The following is a 21,854-nucleotide window of genomic DNA, read 5'->3' as shown; positions in this document are numbered from 1 at the left end:
TCGCTAAACGTAAACAACATAAACAAACCACATGCGCGTTATACCCACAGTATTACCAACCATTGGTATAACTATTCTGGCATAAGAAAGCCTTTATAAGACGCATTCGTTAAATAAATGCCGAGAATAAATTATTCTGGGACTAATTAATTATTCTGATTATACCAACACTTGTAAGATCGGCCCTAAGACACAGGGTGTTCCATGTAGGCGTAACGGAGAGTATGTAAATTTTTTTAAATGGAATACCTTGTTTATTTAATCATATTATGAATACATATTTGTTTATAAAACCGTACATGTTACTAACTCATAGCGTTCATAGTTCCTGAGGTATTCAGTTGTTCTTCCAAAATGTACCCATTGCAGGATCTTTTTAAAAACTATGTAAAAACGACATTTTTTCCAATTTTGCCTTGAAACTATGTCAGATAATAGTCAAAGCGTAGTGCAGATAGTTGATAGTATCCAAAGATATTAGGTACACATCAGTATCTTTTTCAAATGGCTTTTTCATAAGTTTTTTAAATGGAATACAGGGTATATTTTGAGCTGGTTGAATTGTCCATCAAGTTCCCTTTAATAAGTTCTATAATCAACAAGTTATTATCGTCAAAATTAGTAGCAATATTTATCTAGCTCTCGACCATGAGTTATAATTACAGCAAAGAAGAATTAATTAATATGATCTACATCTATCGCGAAGACGACAGAAATGCACTACTAGCCTCCAGAATATATGCTCAACGATATCCGGATAGACGGCATCCTCAACCAAGTATTACAAACAGGGTTCGGCTGCAATTTGAAGAAACAGGTAATATTAATTATCAGCACAAAAGTAGAACTAAAACGGCAACCAACGAAGAAAACGAATTTCTGTATTAGCAAGCATTATAGAGGACCCGTGCACTAGTACTAGAAAAATTAAAAATAATCTGGGACTAAGCCAATTATCAAAATAATGTCTAAAATAATAAAAAGACAGATATCATCCGTATCATGTGCATCTTGTTCAGGAAATAAGCAAAAATGATTTTCAGGCGAGATTACGTTTTTGTAATTGGGCCTTTGCACAAATTCAACAAGATGCAAATTATTTCGATTGTGCTTTTTACGGATGAGGCAACATTTCATAAAAATGATTGTGTTCACAATTTCATCACAATTTCCATTATTATACAACGAAAAATATTATAGTATTATTAGACCCTTAGATCATAAACACAGATGGTCTATAAATGTGTATGGAGGAATAGTAGATACGCATTTACTAGGGCTGTATTTTTGTGAATATTTGGTCAATGGAGAAACATACTTACATTTTTTCACTAACCAAATACACGAATATTTGGACAATGTACCGTTGAATATTGGTCAAATTTAGTTGGGTGTGCCCCAGCACAACGAAATGTGAGACGGTATTTAGATACACAATATCACAACAGATGGATTGGAAGAGGAGGTCCTTATTATGGCCACCAAGGTCTTCAGACCACAACAAATTAGATGTCTTTTTCTGGGGATATGTGAAGGAGCTGGTATACCAAACGGCACCCACTGCATCAGAAGATTTGAAGCTTCGTATAACTAATGTTTTTAACGACCTTAGAGAAAATAAGAAGTACATGTTAACAGATAGACCTCAAGATCTTTTATACAGCGCATTAATGCTTGTTGAAGAGAAAATGGGCGGCATTTTGAACAACTTCTAAATACTAATTAAATTAATACCTACTTTTTGAGCAACGTTTAGTAATTGTTTATAGTTTGTTGCTGCATTTCCTTCAAATAATTTACTAATTAAAAAAGGAATTTATTGTTCTGCCATTTAATTGTATTTTTATCACATTTTGATTATTTATTTATTAAAGTTTTTTTTTAATTGTATTTTACTTTTTACTATTGTACTTTAATATAATATTACTGATTTACAAATGACAGACAAAAACAGAAAAACAAAAAAAGACAAAATGTAGAACTATTAAGAACAATAATGACATATTTCATTACACATTTTTTTCAAATTCTAAATATCAGAAAAACTATTAAAGTGAGACATATGACATACTTATCATTAATTAAAGGGAACTTGATACGTAATTCAACCAGCACACAATATACAGAATGTTCCACATGAAAAACATCAAAAATAACTAAGCTTTATAAATACTCTGTGTAGTGTATCTAATATATTTGGATACTATCATCTACCTACGGGCTTTGACTATTATGTGACATAGTTTCAAGGGAAAATCGGAAAAAATGTCGTTTTTACATTGTTTTTAAAAAGATCCTGCAATGGGTACATTTTGGAAGAACAACTGAACATCTCAGGAATTATGAACGCTGTGAAATAATAACATATACGGTTGTATAAACAAATTCAGTTATATTTATAATATGATAAAATATACGGGATGTTCCATTAAAAAAAAATTTCGTACTCTCCGTTACGCTTAAATGAAACACTGTGAAAATAATTTTACGTAATAGAAAGTGATGAGTCAAAGAACTTTTGTATAAAACATCTTTTTCTTTTTCAAACGGTTTAGTGACTATCAACCGCTGGGATACTAATAACTAATAACTCATCCTGTATAGTTTTAGTTGTTTTCAGACCAAAAAGTATCTACAACGCGATGTGAGTATTTCACGGTTGCCCACAACACGTTGTGGCTATTCAATGTTTACTCAATTTGTAAACCATCGTAGGCAAAGTGGTCTTTCTAACCGAAGTACAACAAAAGTTTATTAAGATAAAATGATCTCTTATTAAATTATAGCGATATGCCAAATTTTTATTTCTCCAAGAAAAGAAAATTTTAAATGTTCTGGTGAGGCTACTCCTTGAAAAGTTAGCTCCACAAGTCAAAATAAGAAGGTTACAAAGAAAAGTTGCATCGCTGCAAAAGCTTCTACAGAAAATATTTTAGTAAATCTTATTATTAATGAAATGGTTATGAAAAACATGAATTTTTGATGAAAGTAGATTTTATGAAGGAGTGAACCTTATAAGTAATGATAGTGACCACATTTCATTGGCAAAGAATGCTTTGGTTTTTATAGAACGGCGGCTGGAAAGTACCAGTTGCTTATTTTCTTATTAAAAGCCTGAAAGGGGCAAAAGTGTCAATTTATCAAAAACAGCCTTGGAAGTATTACATGATACTTAATTAGTTCCGTTACATTCATTAATTGGAACAATTTTTAAGTTTTCGAACAGTTTGGGTTCAGTAATCTATAACAAGGAAGTATATTTATTTTTTTGAATGCTTGTAGAAATAAATCGTGTTCGTATTTAAAACAATTGCTTAAGTGTAATTCTAAATGCCATAACAGTAAACCATGTAAAAATGAATAAACATGTTAATATAGCACTTATTTGTTTTTAATTTTTATAATAAAAAAAAATTAAAAATTTTATAGTTAGTTAAAAAAACAATTTATTCGTCCACACGGTCCACACTATACATATAGATATTAAGACATGTTATCCTGGGCAGTGGCGTAGCGAACATAACTGGCGCCCGGGGCACGACATTGTATTGGCGCCCCCTCCAGAAAAGATATAAAAATTATCCGAAATATTTTGTATGTGTTGGAGATTATTTGGCGCCCCCTGCAAGTGGCGCATGATTGACCCCCTTGCCCTTATAAGTGCCGTTCGTTAATATCTGAACATCAACGCCAGCAGATTCATAATGATTTTTGGAAAAAAAATCTGTCTTGGAAGTACAAGAGGCAGTTCATTAATTCTTGCATGTTTACTAAAGATGTAAAACGACGTTGACCAAGAGACATAGATAGACCTCTATCTACAAAAGTGCGTACACAACAAAATCTATGTAACTTCTTCATTGAAAGCAAAAACATCAGAATCTGTAACTTATTTTTTATAAACACTTTCTCGATCAGCGAAAATTTCTTTATAACGCTCTAAAAAAGAATTCTACATTTAATATGTCAGTACCTGATCAAAGAGGTAGAAAAGTACCTATCAATAAAATTTCTGATGAAGTTAATGAAAAAATCACTAAGCACATTGACAGCAATCCTACGTATGAAAGCCATTATCCTCGAGAAAAGTCTACCAAGAAGTATCTTGGAGATAGCTTAAATATTTAAAAATACGTATGGGTTATATTGTGAAGAACTTAGCAAGGAAGGTGAAGAACCAGCTAAGAACTGGCTTTTTAGAAAAATCTTCAACGAAATGTTTAATTTGTCGTTCCATTTACCAGACAACAACACATGTGATATGTGCGATTATTTTAATGTAAAGCTTAAGGCTGATCGTAGCGTAGAAGGATCACAAAAAATTTCTAAAGATCGAGATTTACATTTAGATGATGCAAATAATAGATATCTAATGAAAAATGAAGACAAGAAATGTGCTTTAGAAAGAAATGAAAATTTACAAGTGGTAATGGCCGATCTTCAAAAATGCCTTCCTACTCTCTTTTTGGCCAATTCGGCGGAGAGCTTTTATCTTCGAAAGTTGTGGACCCTAAATTACACAACACGTAATTCTTGTACTAAAAAAACACTTGGTGTATGATGTGGGATGAAATTAAAGCTGGAAGAGGTGGTAATGAAATGGCTTCTTGTTTTTTTAAATGTCTACTTGTAGAAATCCCAAGGAATCAAAAAATGGAAACATTAACACTTTGGACTGTCAACTGTGCCAGACAAAACCGAAATATGATGATGATTGTAGTGTACATGTATGCAATGCAAGTATTTCCCAGAATTGAGGTTATAAATCATAAATTTTGCTGGATAACCGGATATGCTGTATATCCGGCCATTATGGTTATAATTTCTGGTGCATTTCTGAAGTGATACATTGCCACATTATTGCGATATGTGAACAAAAATGAAATGAATAAGAAAGCTGATAAGATATGTCAACTTATGTGGATCCAAAATACAAAATGAACTTTTTTGATGCAGATTTAACAAACGTATCAACTGAAAGTGACACCAGCGACAGTTCTGTTAGTAATGAATGGGATGATGAATTACAAGCGAAGAGAAGAAAACTAGAAGAAACTGCAACAAGAGATTTTAAAAGATACTAATCCTGGGAATGATGGAGTACTAATAGGTTTTTAATATCACATTAAATATTACTTTAAGGTTTTGTATATAATAATTATATGGAGCAACTTTATTGGGTTTGTCCTGTTGTTGCTCCCCAAAATAAATAAATAAATATCCGGCCAAAGCCGGATCAAATATTTGGTAACTATCCGGTATTCAGCCGGATATTTGGTAACTATCCGGTATCCAGCCGGATGGCCGGATAACGGATAGTTGCCGGATATTCGTTCCATCACTAATTGTCAGCATAGCATTATGGAACGTGTAAAAAAGAAAACTAAACGATTTACAATTTTTACTTACATTATTTTTATTCGTAATTTATTGTACACAACCCCCATTTAATGTATTCTCTATGGGTCTAGAATCTAGAAGATTTTAGTACATTTTATTCATCATTCTACGAGAAAGATTAGGTACTTTGTTTTTTAAAACATCATTTAATGAAGACTTTCGCTCCATTAATTTATACAGGTCATCCACGACGACCGTCCATTAGAACTTTACAGGGTTCTGGCCAATACAAAAATTTGAAAGTTCAGATTTAAGTATTATTAATTAAGTAAAGTGACCAAACGTTCTAGACAGCCATACTCGGCACCAAAACATACTCCATCATGTTGCTTAAGCATGTTCTGAATCCTAAATTGATATCCCAAAAATCGAGTGTTCTCTGATTGTTTGATCAAATGTCTGTTGGAGCAGATTTTTCTAGAAAAATTCGAATAACTCGAGAACGGCCGAATCAAATTGCAAAAAGTAAAGTCATTCATAACCCTTGAAAACAGGCAAATCCAAATATGTAAAAATATACAGGGTGTTCCATTAAAAAAAATAAAGTAGGTGGCGACTTCCGGTATAACCGGAAGTGTTAGATATTTGAAAATATTTTAGTCGAAGAGAACGCAATTGATAATACTTAAATCTGAATTTTCAAATTTGTATTTTGGCCAGAACCCTGTAAAGTTCTAATGGACGGTCGTCGTGGATGACCTGTATAGAAACCTTTGAAAACCTTCAAACATACCAAAAAATTTGCCCCAATTAAGACATTCTAGAAAACCTATAAGTAAAGCCAAATATGAAAATCTTTTAACCCTTCTTAAGTGGGTTCCTGAAGAATATCATGATTACTTTAGGAATTTATCTTACGCTAAACAGGCCTCAAAATTTCCTAACGATTAATAAATTAATAGATGAATGTATGAGTTAAGTTAAAAATCAGACATTTTCGGTTATTCTACGATTAAGTCATTTTGGACTTATGTCCCTTTAGCTCTCAAGTACAGAAATAATGGGCGTTCGAAGTGCCATTCGAACCAGTTTCTGAAGAAGGTTGCAACATGGAATCCGAAACGTTAAACCTTTTCTTAAAAGACGCACCCGAAACTTTCTAGTGTTAGTTCTAATTTTAGTTCTAATTTTAATTCCACTACTTTTATTGTTAACTAAAAAATAAATACTTACATTTGTTTTATTTTCCAGATGTGTATCATGTGTTCCTTCATACATTTGTTTAGCTTTCTTCAAAGCTTTTTCAGAAAAATGTATCAGTTTTCCCCCGGCCGTTTTAAATCCACCAAAATTCGTAGATTCTTGATTATTATTTATTTTATTCTCAACAACATTCGAATCTTGATACGTTTTCTCATACATTTCTTTAGCATTATTTAATGCCTTTTCAGAACATTTTATATCTTTCCCTCCAGCAGTTTTAAACCCACCAAATTGTATTGGCTCCATGGAAAAATGAAAACCCTCTTGATTCTCATAATGTACATCATCACCATATTTTTTACTTTTCCCCCTACTAGGAGGTAGAGGACATTTAAACACTTCCGCATCATCTTTTTTTTCGGCTAAATTCATATCGGATTTTCGAATATCCCTATACAGTTTTTGTGCCTTATTTATAAACTTTTTAATTAATTTTCCTTTGGGTTCATGCTCTTGAGAGATACTTTTAGGGGAATTAGGTTTGGATGAATCATTTGTGTTTGGGGGCGTTTCGGAATCGCCGTTACAACTTATATTAATACGGAATTTGCTGTTGCAATCGATTTCAATTTTAAATTTCTTTTGATTTGGTGCTAATTCTATGGTTTGATTGCCATTTTTTAGTTCATTTTTAACGGGTATGGATTCATTTGTTCCTTTTCTTTTTTTATTACTTCCCGAACTCACAGATTTTTTATCATCGTTATCTTTTCTGTTTGGTGAAAGATGTAGGTTCATATTTTTTGGCTTAGATTCAGTTTCTTTTTGATTCGAAGTAGAATCATTTTTTAATTTGTCATTTTTAAGTTTGTTGTCCTTTTTTTGTGATCTTACAAAGTCATCGTATTTAACTTCATTAATATTCTTTAATTTTTTTTCATTTCTCTTTTTATCTACTTTAAGTTGTTCTTCAGCTTTTTGAATAGCTTCCGTTAGTTTTATGTAAGCTTTATTAGATTCTTCTTGATCGTTTTGATTAAAGCCCAAAAAGTTATCTGAATGTTTTTTACTTTTTGAATTTTTCCTCGATGCAACATAACTATCAACTGAGTCATTTGAAGGATTAAAATTTGTGTTCCGATGTAACTCAACAATACTCGTTGGTTTCATTGTAACGATTACACAATTTTTTGATGTTGCGGCATCGATATTGACTTTATCACCGGGACCAAGTGATACAGGTATTGTATCTTCTTGTTTTAGTTGTGATTTTTTCGATGAAAAGCTTGAAAGTTTTTTAATAAGTTTTTCTTCATTAGAATCGAATTTGATAAACTCGTCATCTGGGCTTGAAGAAGTCGATTGTTTACCAAACATTTTATTACTAAAGATTTTATTTAAATCTTGATCTGTGTGTATTTCCGATGAAGTTGTGTCCTCACTTTCAGATATTGTTGAATAATTATCACTCTCGTTTGGAATATCTTCGTAACAATCGACGTGAATTTCCTCGAAGGTACTTCTCGTTGTTTTCATTTTTATAACATTCTTGGTTTGTTGTTGATTTAGTATTGGAATTTTTGAAAGATTGTTTTTAGTAGATGTAGGATTTTTTAATACTAAAGGATAAATTAAAAAAAATATTTTTGGTATAATTCAAGAATCATTATGTCGCTTAAAAATCCACATTTTTTTTAATCTTCGGAAAATCACTATGTAAAACTTATCGAAAAATCACTTTTCGACGTGACGTCATCGAGTGTATATTTCATTAAGTGTATATGGTACACTTAACTGCAAAATTAACGCACCACTTATATATTTCGATTTATTATAATTAAAGTTAAAATTATCATACATTTTGAAAAACATATTAAGAATAGAATACTTAAACGAAAACTGAAAATAAACAAAATCATGTAAAATGATATTATTGTTACGAATACAAAGAACTTCTTTTGAATCGTATTTAGGTTATCAGTGTTACCACCTCTGGCTGTTATTGTCGCCTGACATCGTCGTGGCATACTTTCTATTAGAGATCTGATGGTTTCTTGAGGGATATCTTCCCATACGCGAATAAGACTTTGTCGCAGCTCGTCTAAGCTGTTAGGTGGTGGATGCTGGCTTCTAATCTTCAGTCCCATTATGTCCCAAAGATGCTCGATTGGGTTCAGGTCTAGACTACAGGCTGGCTACTCGAGGACTTGAATATTAACATAATTTAAATATTCAGTAACAATATGTACCGCATGTGGCCTATCGCATTATCCTGCATAAGAATGAACCCATCGCCAATGTAAGGTGCAAAAGGTATCACAAAAGGTTCTAAAATGTCTGTTATGTATCGTTCGGAATTTAGACGTCCACCATCAACGATAAAAAGTTCCATGCGAGCTGTTAAAGATATTCCACCACATACCATCACTGAACCGCCTCCGTATAATGTGGTTTCTCGAATGTAACATGTGGAATATCTTTCATTTGGCCTTCTGTACCCTCTTGGACAACGATCAGAACTTACAAGGCAAAACAGTGACTCATCCGTAAATAACACCTGTTCCCAATGATGGATTTCCCAATCCACGTGACTTCTTCCAAAAGCCAATCTGTTTCTTCGGTGGTTTGCAGATAATCTGGGACCAGTAGCTGCTGCCCGAGGTCGTAAATTTTGAGTACGAAGTCTTCTTCTTATGGTATCTTGACTAACAGCAGTGCCATGAACCTCGCTTAGTTGTATTTGGAGGCTTCGTGCAGTAGTGAACCGTTCCCGAAGTGCTCGAAGCATCAAAAATCAATCCTCCACCGCATTTGTAGCTCGTAAACTGCCTTGGCCACGTCGTCTAGCATAATCGTTGGTCTCCACAAATCTCTGCAGAACCCTACCGACCGTTGTATGAGCCACGCCAAACCCTCTACCAAGTTTGCGATTTGTTAGTCCTTCATCAGACAAAGTTACAATTTGAACACATTCATCACGATTTAAATTTCATCTAGCACGCTCCATTATGTATTGCACGAATGACAGTTATCTTATCAATTGGTAAAATAATTAAAAAACAATGTTTACTTTTACTTTAGAAGTGAGAGGTCAGATATGGGAAAGGAGACAGAGACAACTATTATAGAAGAGCGGGCTATTCGGTAACTGAGATAAATAGTAGATGAAGGGTGGGTAGGAAGATGTGGAGGGAGTTGAGAGATAGGGACCGAGATGTGCAGAGACAGGAAAGAAGGGCTCAAATAAAAGAGGGAAGGTACAATGAAAAGTATAGGGACATAATTACGGAGGGGCATTTAAGGGCGTAAAAAAATCCCAAAGTTGTGAACATCGCGTGTTAAAAAAACTTAACCTTCGTGAATAATAGCCCTCATTATATGCTCATATAATAATATACTATTATTGTTTACAATAACCTGTTTACAATTTACGTGTGTGAAGTTGGCCATAGATTTCAGCCATAGATTTTAAACTGAAAAAAATGCGTGATCGGGGTATTCAATCGATCTAATTTTAACGGCATCGTCTTCATGGTCGCCTCTTGTTTTAGATTCGAAATAGTATATTATTATATGAGCATATAATGAGGGCTATTATTCACGAAGGTTAAGTTTATGTCACGAGCGTAGCGAGTGGCATAATTAACCTCAGTGAATAATAGCTCATTATATGAGAGTAGAATACTATACTTGGTCCACGACTATTGAAATTGATTCCATAAATTTATTTTTTAAATAAATTTTTGAATAAAGGTTAAACGTCAATGTGACACAAATGCAATGTTACTAACTGTAACCAACTTCACAACAATTTGTCAAAATTAAATGTCAGTTTTATAAAACGTCGTTTTCTTTAGGAAAATTAATTAATTTATGCTTAAATTATACGAAAAAAGGAATTTGTTTAGGTTTTTTTAATGTCAAACATTTAGAAACTCCTAAAAAATTGAATTAAATTGTCGTTTTTTGAACTTTTAACGTTTTAAATAATTATTATTAGTCTGGTCAAGATGGCTACCCGTGAATAATGATTATTATTCACCGCTATTATTCACTCCGTGAAAAATGACTACCATTTTGTTTTAACTATAAAACTCATTCATAAGGTATATATTATAAGGTAGTCGTGGACAAAGAAAATTTTCCTAACCATTTCTTATTTTCCGGGAAAATCGATTTTCTTCAATCTTTCGCAAATTCGGCTCGTTCAGGGTTTTTAATCGATCTAATTTCAACGGCGTCGTATTCCTGGTGGCCTCTTGCTTCAGATTCGAAAAGAAAATTTTCCTAACCATTTCTTATATTCTTGGAAAATCGTTTTTCTTCAAACAATTGGGTTAGAAATGGTTGGAAAAATTTTATTTTCGAATCTGAAGCAAGAGGCGACCAGAAATACGATACCGTTGAAATGGAATCGATTAGACACCCCGAACAGGCCAAAATTTGCAATTGTTTGAAGAAAAACGATTTTCCAGGAATATAAGAACTGGTTAGGAAAATTTTCTTTTTGAATCTGAAGTAAAAGGGCACCAGGAATACGATACCGTTGAAATTAGATCGATTAGAAACCCCAAACATGCCAAAATTTGCAATTGTTTGAAGAAAAACGATTTTCCAGGAATATAAGAACTGGTTAGGAAAATTTTCTTTTTGAATCTGAAGTAAAAGGGCACCAGGAATACGATACCGTTGAAATTAGATCGATTAGACACCCCGAACAGGCCGAAATTTGCGATTGTTTGAAGAAAAACTATTTTCCCGGAATATAAGAAATGATTAGGAAAATTTTCTTTTTCATTCTGATGCAAGAAGCGACCAGGAATATAATGCCGTTGAAATTAGATCAATTAGAAACCCCGAACAAGCCAAAATTTGCGAATGTTTGAAGAATATCGGTTTTTTCGGAAAATAGGAAATGATTAGAAACATTTTCTGTTCCAATTTAAAGCAAGAGGCGACCTGGAATACGATGCCGTTGAAATGAGATCGATTAGAAACCCCGAACCGAATCGGCCGAAATTTGCGAATGTTTGAAGAAAATCGATTTTCTCGGCATATAAGGAATGGTTAGAAAATGTTCTTTTCGAAGCTGTAGCAAGAAGCGACCAGGAATGTAATGCCGTTGAAATGGGATCGATTAGAAACCTCGAACAGCCCGACATTTGCTTATGTTTGAAGAAAATCAATTTTTCCGGAATATAGGAAATGGTTAGGAAAATTTTCTTTTCGAATCTGAAACAAGAGGAGACCATGAATACGAAGCCGTTGAAATTAGATCGATTGAATACCCCGATCACGCATTTTTTTCAGTTTAAAATCTATGGCTGAAATCTATGGCCAACTTCACACGCGTAATTTTCGATGATTTTAAGTAGCATTAACGAAATACGTGTCTTTAGTTATTTGAGTTTTTTATGAAAACGACAATGTTTTTTAAAAAATAATAAGAGTAAAAAAAGTTTTAGAATTAAATTCCACATGAAATGAGATAATAATGTATTAAATCCACCAAATTTAATCAACCCTTTGAAATGTCTCAATTGGTCTCAAATTGCCTTCGGTACACTCATAACGTATACCAAATTTGGTTTTTCTAGCTTAATGTATTATGAAGATATTCAATGTTTTAAAAATTTAAGATCCAACTTTGAAGGCCTATAACTCCTCAGGGGTACAACTTAGTATAGAGATAAGTTGCGTTAAATCATCTTAATTTATTGTCCTTTACATGTCCCTGCTCTGTGTCGGTTCTTATGTGAATCACCCTGTATAATGACAAGCCAATTTCTCAGTTGGATTTTAGATTAGAACTTGTACGAAGCCTCATTAGCGTCAACAAAACTGGCTCAAGACACACCACAGGACGCGGTTCTATAATTTCTGTACCTTCAACCTCCAGATTGGATAATATCGGACACATAATTCAAAGAAACAAACGGTCTCCCCTAAATAAAGCTAATTATTAAAAAACTTTAGAGGTCAAGAGGTCTATTTTATATTACTTATCTCCTAACTTTAATTAAACCTCTAATATTATGGATCTTTTACAATAAGTTATTATTTGACATTGTAATAATTTAGTGTTTTAATTAAATAAAGTTAAATTCAATTAAAACTAATTAACAGGTATAAACCTTGTAACTCTAGAATCATTCGGGTTTAGCCATCTTGAGAGATGTGGGGCTAAATCCGAATGTTTCTTCGCATTTATTAAAAAAAAATCGTCGATTTATAAGCCACATGATGATTCTTGAATTTTTCCACATTTTTAGTAAACGAATTTGATTGAAAATGACTTACCATGATAACCTTCATTTTCTGCACCTAAAATATCCTCGAAAATTTCACTCCCTTTTTGTAAAGATTCATCTGAAATATTAATTCCTCTTCCACTAGCAGTACAAAATTTAACACTTTTAGAATTTTCTCTGTAATTAATCACCGTTTCCCTACTTTCATTATGCGTTTGCTTAACGATCTTTTCTCTCACAGGAAATATTTGTCTACAAGTATCCTCGTCCCTTATTTCATTTACATTTTCTCGGTAAACATTTTTATCACACAACATATTGTAATATTGTTTCCTTTGTTGTTCGTTCATTTCCTCTATTCTAAATTGTTTAATTGAAGCATTTGGATTTGGTGTATCACCTCCATCCCTAAATTTCACATCTAGATTCGTCTTAAACGGCTGTTTACTTGATTGTTTACGAACAAACCGTCTGTTTTTAGTTTTACTTTTACTTAAAACGGGCGATAACGGTTTTTCAGGCACATCTTCATGTTCCGATTCTAAATCTAAAGAAGTTACTGAAGACGCGTTCGAACTGCACGTATCCATAATATTTATAATCTTAAATAAAAATAATTTGAGGTTAGATTACATTTTCTTTACATATCGTTATTTAATCGAAACAGAATCATCATCGATTCAAAACACTTACATCAAATACATAAAAAATAAACCTGTTTAGAAATTTACGTAAACCAAATGTGAATAATACGAAAAAAACTTACTACATACTAATACAAAACATTTCAAATCTGACGTTTCCATTACGCATGCGCAAAATAACAAATTAAAATCGCATATATATATTTTGACAGGAAAAAGCGCCAAATTTAAATGTGACATAAAAAAAAATAAGTCAATCAAATTGGTTTTTTATTTCATTTTTAAACTGTGTAAATTTAGATTTACAAGAGACTTTTTATTAGAAATAAAATTTAAGTGATTAAAAGATTATTTAAACAATGAAATCGAAACATTCTCCAAGATCGCCTAAAATACATTCCCCCACTTCGAGTAGAAAAATAATTTCTGTATCTCCATCAAAATCATCTACGAAAACGCAAAGTTCTTTTCATAGCAGTCCGTCGACGTCATCGAAAAAATGTGGAAAGTTTTGGTATCAAAAGGTTGTTCCTGTCCATCAACCTAATAGGCTTACGGGAAGAATGAGTCGTTCATCGCTTATTAAATCGAAAACTTGCTCGAAATCTATGCAATGTAAAGAAGATAAAAGTAATAGAATCGATGAAAATGTTGGTGTTGAATCGAATGGTTTGGATTATGAAAAAATTGAAAGTGTTATACCTGAAGGACATATCTGTAAATGTGAAACTTGTGGATGTAATTTACATGAATTAGCTACTGTAATGTCTCTTATGTATATGTATTTTAAATAAGAAGATGTAATTATTTTATTTATAAGCTGATTGTTTCGGATATTTTATTAGATTTCCATTTTTTTCTCAGGGTTCTGGTCCCTCTACTATTTAATGTTTTTATGCAGTGCGGGAAGTTAACCCCCCATTTTTTGATTTTTAATTTTTTATTGTTCTAGATTGTTCTAGAGTTGTTCTACATTGTTCCAAAGCGGTTTTTTACTAACCCCCCATTTTTGGAAAAATCAGATTTTCTTTGTTGTTCTGGGTTGTTCTAGTTATTGTTCTAGAAAATCAAAATTATGGAATACAGCATTACGAAGTTATAACTAAAAATAGGTTGGGCTGCCAAAATGTCTAGTTGATTGCTGTGACCATAGTTTTTCTATTTTCAGTTCCATATCACAAATATATACTTATTATACCTAAGCAATCTGGAACAGCTAATATTTTCACTAGAACAACTCTATATAATAGGAGGTTGATGAATCCCGAGTGGATGAACGAGTTTACGCGCAACTCGTATCAATGTGTAATGTTCTCATAACGAAAATTGTGTGAAATGTTTTTGTGTTTATTATATTAGTCAAATCATATTGACAATACGTACAGTATAACGACCTTATATCAGACTGTATTTATAAACAAATGTTGCATACAATGCAAGAAGTTGGAAAGTTGAAAATAAATTGGCTTTAGAATTGGGTGATGTAGACTCTGATGGAAATGCTTTTATTAGCGTGGTTGTTAATGGTGCCTGGTCTAAAACATCGTATAAAAGCCGATATGATGCATTATCTGGAGTACTAAGTATTATTCTGTTACACCTCAAAGCCTCAAATCTCACCTTATCTCACATCGTGGTTTAAAAGAAGGTTTAAACTAACATCCAATTTTTTGATAATTTTACAGCTGTATAATTGGAGCAAGAACAGGCAAGATTTTATTCATTCCTTGCAGAAATAAATATTGTCCCATATGCGCAAGGTGTTCTAATAAAGGTTTAAATGCTAAAAATTGAACAGGAACATCCAGTCCAATGGAGTCCGACATCACATTGGAAGAATTTAAAATAAGTATAGAAATGCACAAACTAAAATGTGTAACCATAATCGGTGATGGAGATAGCAATGTATACATAAAGATGAGAAGCAAACCTTAGGGTGTTAATGTCGTTATAAAAAAAATTGAATGCACTCACCATTTGCTAAGGAATTATTGGACCAAATTGAAGACATAGCTAATAAAAGAATGAGATCCAAAGACAAGGTGGCTAGCCCAGGCATATGCAACATATTAAAAAAAATATATTGAATGAGTCAGAATAGATAGCTCATTAAATCAGCGATAAATTATCATAGAAAACAAGATCTCTCCCTACAAGATCAAATAGATTCACTCACGTTTGATATTAGGAACAACCCACATCATGTTTTGGACAAATGATTCTTATTTTTGTCACGGTTCGAAGGAAAATGAATTCATGTATGTAGACAAAATGAAGGAGTGTGGAATATTAGACGACATAGAAGTAGCTGGCTTATTCAACATGCCAGCAGCCTTGTACTAAAAAATGGGGGTGGAAACGTATCAATTTTGCATTGAAAAATTCATACGAGGTGAAGTGTAATGCTGAACGAGTGCGCAAAAGAAAATTGGTGGCAGCTACGAGACATTGTCAAAAAAAAGCGGAGAAAAAATATTATAGTTTTATTGAAGATGAAGAAGAACTGATAGAGTGCACTGAAGAAGAAAAGACAACATATTTACAGTCACTTGTTAGAACAACAGCAGAAATAACTGAAAAGCAAACTGGAGAGCAGTATAGAAATGAATTTTGGATTCAAATTCGAAGAAAACTGCTTCAAATTTTGGACGTGTTTGCAAAATGCCTAAATCAACAAATCCCAATAAATTTATAAATAATCTATTGTATCCACAATTTACAAATTCTAAAATGACCAACTTGTTGCTGACGTATTTTTATTTACCAGGATCATCCGTATTTAGGTGCCTCACCAGATGGCATAATAAATAGTAAAGAAATAATTGAGGTAAAATGTCCTTACACAGCAACCAAATTGACACCACAAACCACAGTATAACAGAACAAAATGAAGGATAGAAATCACAATTATTACTAGCAAGTTCAAGGTCAACTTGCCATAACGAGGGCAAAATTGTGTCATTTTATTGTGTGGACACCTTGTGGCCTATTTGTAGAAGAAATAAAATTTGAGGAGAAATTTTGGGGTATTGCTGTTGCCAAATTAATTGTAAAGTCAATTTTATGATAAAAACGTATTTCTAATACTTTTCCATTTGTCTATTGTTTGTTTAATTTAATTAGTAGTTCGCTTTGATTTGCTCACTATCGTATTTGAAATGAAACCCGATTGAGTTCACGATGTTTCTCGATCGTTCTCGAACGCTTTCAACAAAGGTTTGTGTGGATCGAGACTATTCGCGCGGTATATTCTAGATTTTTGCTCATGTAATGGTAAAAATGATAAGAAATGGAAATTATTCCAAAAAATCATTTCGATTTTATTAAGTTTAATTAAACAATGATTTCAAAATTAATGTTTCATTTATGTTCAACTGTTAGTGATTTGAACAAACATTGTTGTCATTGTAGTGTCGCTCAATAAACTGTCAATTTAAAAAATCCTTGTAAATCCTTTATTCACACTATTCTCATCTGTTAAAAGATTTGTGTCCAGTGATGTGGATGAAACGATTTTCATTCGCGATATCAGAAATAATTTCCATAATGTTATTGGGATATTGGAAAAAACGCACATTTTCGTTATACCTTTGGGATATTTTATTCTTCGTTATTACCAATTAAAATCCGCACATCCACATCTTTCCAAAATGAATTGCTTAACAATAATTAATGAGAAATCGATGGACTGGTAGCGGTGGTTCAGATAACGTATTATTTTAAATTATAAATTTCTAATTAAAAATAATTTTGAAGTAAAATCGGAAAAATTTATAGAAAATTCCCACTTCTTTCCATTACATAAGCGAGAATCTAGAATACAACGAGAATACTCTCGATTCTCGCAACTCCGACTAGTATTATTTTTCTGGAAACGTTCGAGAATATTCGAGAAACATCGCGAACTCAATCGGACGAGTATAAAAGCCAACTGTCCCGGCGCCAATTCAGTTGTATTTCAAATACGATAGCGAGCAAATCAAAGCGAACTTACGACAGAATACCAAAAACAGTTCAACTACAATATTAAATTATTCGAATTTATTTAATTTATAAGTACAAGAAAAACAATTAAAATGGTAAAAGCACCTGCAATCGGTATCGACTTAGGAACCACCTACTCCTGCGTCGGAGTTTGGCAACAAGGAAAAGTGGAAATTATTGCAAACGATCAAGGTAATCGCACAACACCAAGTTATGTGGCGTTCACAGACACAGAACGTTTAATTGGAGATGCGGCTAAGAATCAGGTTGCGATAAATCCCATCAACACAATTTTCGATGCGAAGAGATTAATAGGAAGAAAATACGATGATCAAAAAATACAAGACGATATCAAACATTGGCCTTTCAAAGTTGTTAATGATGGGGGAAAACCAAAAATGCAAGTTGAATTTAAGGGCGAATCGAAAAGATTTGCGCCGGAAGAAGTTAGTTCGATGGTTTTAACGAAAATGAAAGAAACGGCCGAAGCGTATTTGGGTTGTTCCGTGAAAGATGCCGTCATCACTGTTCCAGCATACTTTAATGACTCCCAACGTCAAGCCACTAAAGATGCGGGCGCAATAGCTGGATTAAATGTATTAAGAATTATTAATGAACCAACAGCCGCTGCTCTAGCTTACGGTTTAGATAAAAATCTGAAGGGAGAAAGAAACGTTTTAATTTTCGATCTTGGCGGAGGTACTTTCGACGTTTCAATTTTAACAATAGATGAAGGCTCCCTCTTTGAAGTAAGAGCAACGGCCGGTGACACTCATCTTGGTGGAGAAGACTTCGATAATAGGCTGGTTAATCATTTAGCCGAGGAGTTTAAACGAAAATACAAGAAGGATCTTAGAAGTAATCCTCGCGCACTTCGACGTTTAAGAACGGCAGCTGAACGAGCTAAAAGAACACTTTCTTCGAGCACTGAAGCATCCGTTGAGATAGATGCCCTTTACGAAGGTGTTGATTTTTATACCAAAATATCCCGAGCTAGATTTGAAGAATTGTGTTCCGATTTATTCCGAGGAACTTTGCATCCGGTCGAGAAAGCTTTGCAAGATGCCAAAATGGATAAAGGTTCCATTCACGATATTGTATTAGTGGGAGGTTCAACGCGTATCCCAAAAATTCAATCTCTCCTACAAAATTATTTTTGCGGCAAAGCTTTGAATTTATCAATTAACCCTGATGAAGCGGTTGCTTATGGCGCAGCTGTCCAAGCAGCCGTTCTCAGCGGTGAAACCGATAGTAAAATTCAAGATGTGCTTCTCGTTGATGTAACTCCATTGTCATTGGGAATTGAAACAGCCGGTGGTGTTATGACCAAAATTATCGAGCGCAACAGCAGAATTCCTTGTAAACAATCTCAAACGTTTACTACATATTCCGATAATCAACCAGCAGTAACGATCCAAGTATTTGAAGGCGAACGTGCTATGACTAAAGACAACAATCTTTTGGGAACCTTCGACTTGACCGGTATCCCTCCGGCACCTAGAGGAATTCCAAAAATTGAGGTTACGTTCAATTTAGATGCCAACGGCATTTTGAACGTCGACGCTAAAGATACCGCTTCCGGAAAGAGTCGTAACATTACCATCAAGAACGATAAAGGTAGATTATCGCAGCAAGACATCGATAGAATGTTATCCGAAGCTGAGAAATACCGCGAAGAAGACGAGAAGCAAAGGAAAAGAATATCAGCGCGAAATCAATTAGAAGGTTATGTGTTCGGATTAAAACAAGCCGTTGATGAAGCTGGGGATAAATTAGACGAATCTGATAAGAATGCCGTTCGAAGAGAATGTGAAGAGTGTTTGAGATGGTTGGATAGTAACACTTTAGCTGAAGTTGAGGAATACGAAGAGAAGCAGAGGAAATTGTCTTCGCTTTGCAATCCAATTATGACAAAAATGCATGGTGGAAATGGAGGTGGTCAAATGCCTTCTGGTAATTGTGGTAGTCAAGCTGGTGGTTTTGGAAACTTTCAAAATAGAGGGCCTACTGTTGAGGAAGTGGATTAAAATGTGATTTATTTTAGAAATTTATAAATTATTTATTATTATATTATTTATTATATTATTATTTTGCTTATGTAAATAGTACTTTATCAATAATTTTAAATTGTATAAATAATATTTATTACTTTTTTTATTTTTAAATAAAAAATAATTTTCCATAAAAGAAATGTTTGTATAACTGCACCTTTGCTCAACTATTTTTATATGCTCATTTATTTACTAGGATCTTCCGCTTCATATTTATTTAAATAAAGTACAAAAACGATACAATATTACGTCAAAAGACATTACAATAACTTGCATTTAGAAAATGAGTCGGTAAAAATTATAAACAATCGCAGTATTCTTGGACTGAATAAAACTCCTTTTCCAGGAGCATATTCTTGGCAGAAGTTCGAAATTCTTTGGTTTCCATACTTTTCATTTCATGTGGTAGCGCATTATACAATTTCACGGCTATTTAGTGGTAATTGATTGTATTCAGTATAAAAATATGAAACCTTAATATGAATCTAAGCAAGTCGGTTGAAATGCAAATAGACTTAAAAGCTCCTAAAAAACCTAGTCTACCTGTTAGCACACGAAAACTGAATTTAGCTGAATGTAAGCGGTGATGCAAATTCATCACAGTGTGATAAATAAACTTTTCAAAAATTTTAGATTTGGCAACTACGAAGTTAAAGGTGAGCCAATTTATGACGTCCTGGTCTTCCTGGAAATCCCATACACGAAAAAAAGGAAATGTATAAAAAAAACAAAATAAAGTAATAACAAATCAAAATTAAATTCAAACTGTAACAATTATCGTGGCCGATAAGTAAAAACGAAAAAATATAAAAAATGAAAGCCCTAAACAAATAAAAATTAATAAATGTCCCTAACGAGCTAAAAAGAAAAAAAAAAAAATATATATATATATAGATATACACTACATCGAGTTGATGATAGCAATTTAAGACACAGGGACCTTTTAAAAGTACGAAACGATGGTTGAGCAAAAAGCAGACTGTACTTATTCAAAACACAAGCTGCGTTATAACTAAAAGACCTCTTAAAAAATTGGTAGCTTACTTGACATAACTTTATAAAGAAAACAACCAAAATGTAACTGACGACGACTTGACATATCCAGCCACTTCAACTCCTCCAGCTTATATGATACTCTCTGACGTCGGCGTATACCAAATATAAAACGAATACAAGAATTCTGAACTACCTGAATACGTCGCGCATCAGCAGTCAATAGGCAGTGGCCGTAAATTGTGTCACAGTATGTAAAATTGGATAAAATTACAGGCTCACAAAGATTTTTTTTAATTTAAGAATTTTCAATTTTGCGTAAGCACGCCTGGTCAGTTTCACTTGTGTTACGGGTAAACCTTAAGCTGCCGACAATATAAAGTCCAAGATTTTTGACACAGGCCTTCCTCTCCAATTCAATTCTATCTATAAAGATATGGGCCATATTGCTGACAAACGCTTTGGATTCCCTTCCCCCAAATACCATGTAGACCGATTTATTCCCCTTTAACAAAAGACCATGTTTTTTAGTAATATTTAAAAATTTATCTAAATCACTGTTTACATCTGCAATAGACTCTAGCACATTATTTGAGTTAAAGCGAGAGAGAATTATTTGTGGTAAAGTTGTGTGTCATTCGCATAGATATGAAATTTTGAGCAGAAGCGATCAAAGATCAACATTTGAGACGTATAGATAGTGAACAAAAGGGGACCCAATGTAGAGCCCTGCGGCACACCAGACCTCAATACGGCTGGATTCGGCACGTCATTATCAATAACTACATACTGACTTCTCCCGCACAGATAATTATTAAAAAAAATTAAGTATGTATTATTGAACCCAATATAATGAAGAATTGCTAAGACAAGTTGATGATTGATAGTGTCAAACGCTTTAGACAAGTCAAGTAAAACCAAAACAATAGTCGCGCCATTGTCCATTGCAGACATAATATCACCAATAATTGTCGAAAGTGCGGTTGGGTTGGGTTGCCACGACCCTTTCCAAAATTCCCGACAAAGTACTCAAAATACTAATTGGCCTCACATCCGAGAAGGAAGAAGCAGTTGATGATTTAGGTATAGGAACAACTTTGGCAGATTTCCATTTCTCAGGAAAGACACAAAGTCTAAACAAAAGTTAATTACATGCAGGAAGTAGGGAGTTATGTGCCGTCAAGCTATTCGCTAGCTTTTTATCTGATCGTCAGCAGTTGGTTAAAGTAGATGATCACCACTCGCAACTGTTACCAATCACAACTGGCGTGCCTCAGGGATCAATTTTGGCTGCTTTACTTTTTTCCTTATATACCTCACAGTTACCCAAACAACTCAAACATTGTTCCCTGCACATGTACGCGAATGATACACAGCTCTATATAACG

General features: G+C 33.4%; 2 protein-coding genes across 3 annotated transcripts in view; one reads left to right on the top strand and one right to left on the bottom strand.

Annotated features, from left to right (window-relative positions):
• The window catches only part of LOC111422851 (breast cancer type 2 susceptibility protein homolog), a 38,258-nt gene extending 24,642 nt beyond the window's left edge, over positions 1-13,616 (bottom strand). For both annotated transcript variants that reach the window (XM_023056108.2, XM_071198031.1), the window contains exons 1-3: positions 13,488-13,616; positions 12,844-13,396; positions 6,574-8,162 (exon numbers count right to left, since the gene is read on the bottom strand). In XM_023056108.2, coding sequence (XP_022911876.2) covers positions 6,574-8,162; positions 12,844-13,384 — 2,130 coding nt within the window. In that variant the 5' untranslated portion in view covers positions 13,385-13,396; positions 13,488-13,616. The remainder of the gene's footprint in view (positions 1-6,573; positions 8,163-12,843; positions 13,397-13,487) is intronic.
• Positions 13,617-17,382: 3,766 nt separating this feature from the next.
• On the top strand, positions 17,383-19,598 carry LOC111423034 (heat shock protein 68-like). Its single transcript, XM_023056291.2, has one exon. The coding sequence runs from the start codon at positions 17,515-17,517 to the stop codon at positions 19,447-19,449; it is 1,935 nt and encodes a 644-aa protein (XP_022912059.2). The 5' UTR covers positions 17,383-17,514; the 3' UTR covers positions 19,450-19,598.
• Positions 19,599-21,854: the final 2,256 nt, after the last annotated feature.

Source organism: Onthophagus taurus, chromosome 1 (assembly GCF_036711975.1).
Source record: "Onthophagus taurus isolate NC chromosome 1, IU_Otau_3.0, whole genome shotgun sequence".
Classification (NCBI taxonomy): Eukaryota; Metazoa; Arthropoda; class Insecta; order Coleoptera; family Scarabaeidae; genus Onthophagus; species Onthophagus taurus.
Note: the sequence above shows the minus strand (reverse complement) of the source record. Positions and strands in the feature narration are given on the sequence as shown.

Excerpts from the sequence above, each read along its gene's own strand:
- LOC111423034 (XM_023056291.2), top strand. The coding sequence starts at position 17,515 with ATGGTAAAAGCACCTGCAATCGGTATCGACTTAGGAACCACCTACTCC.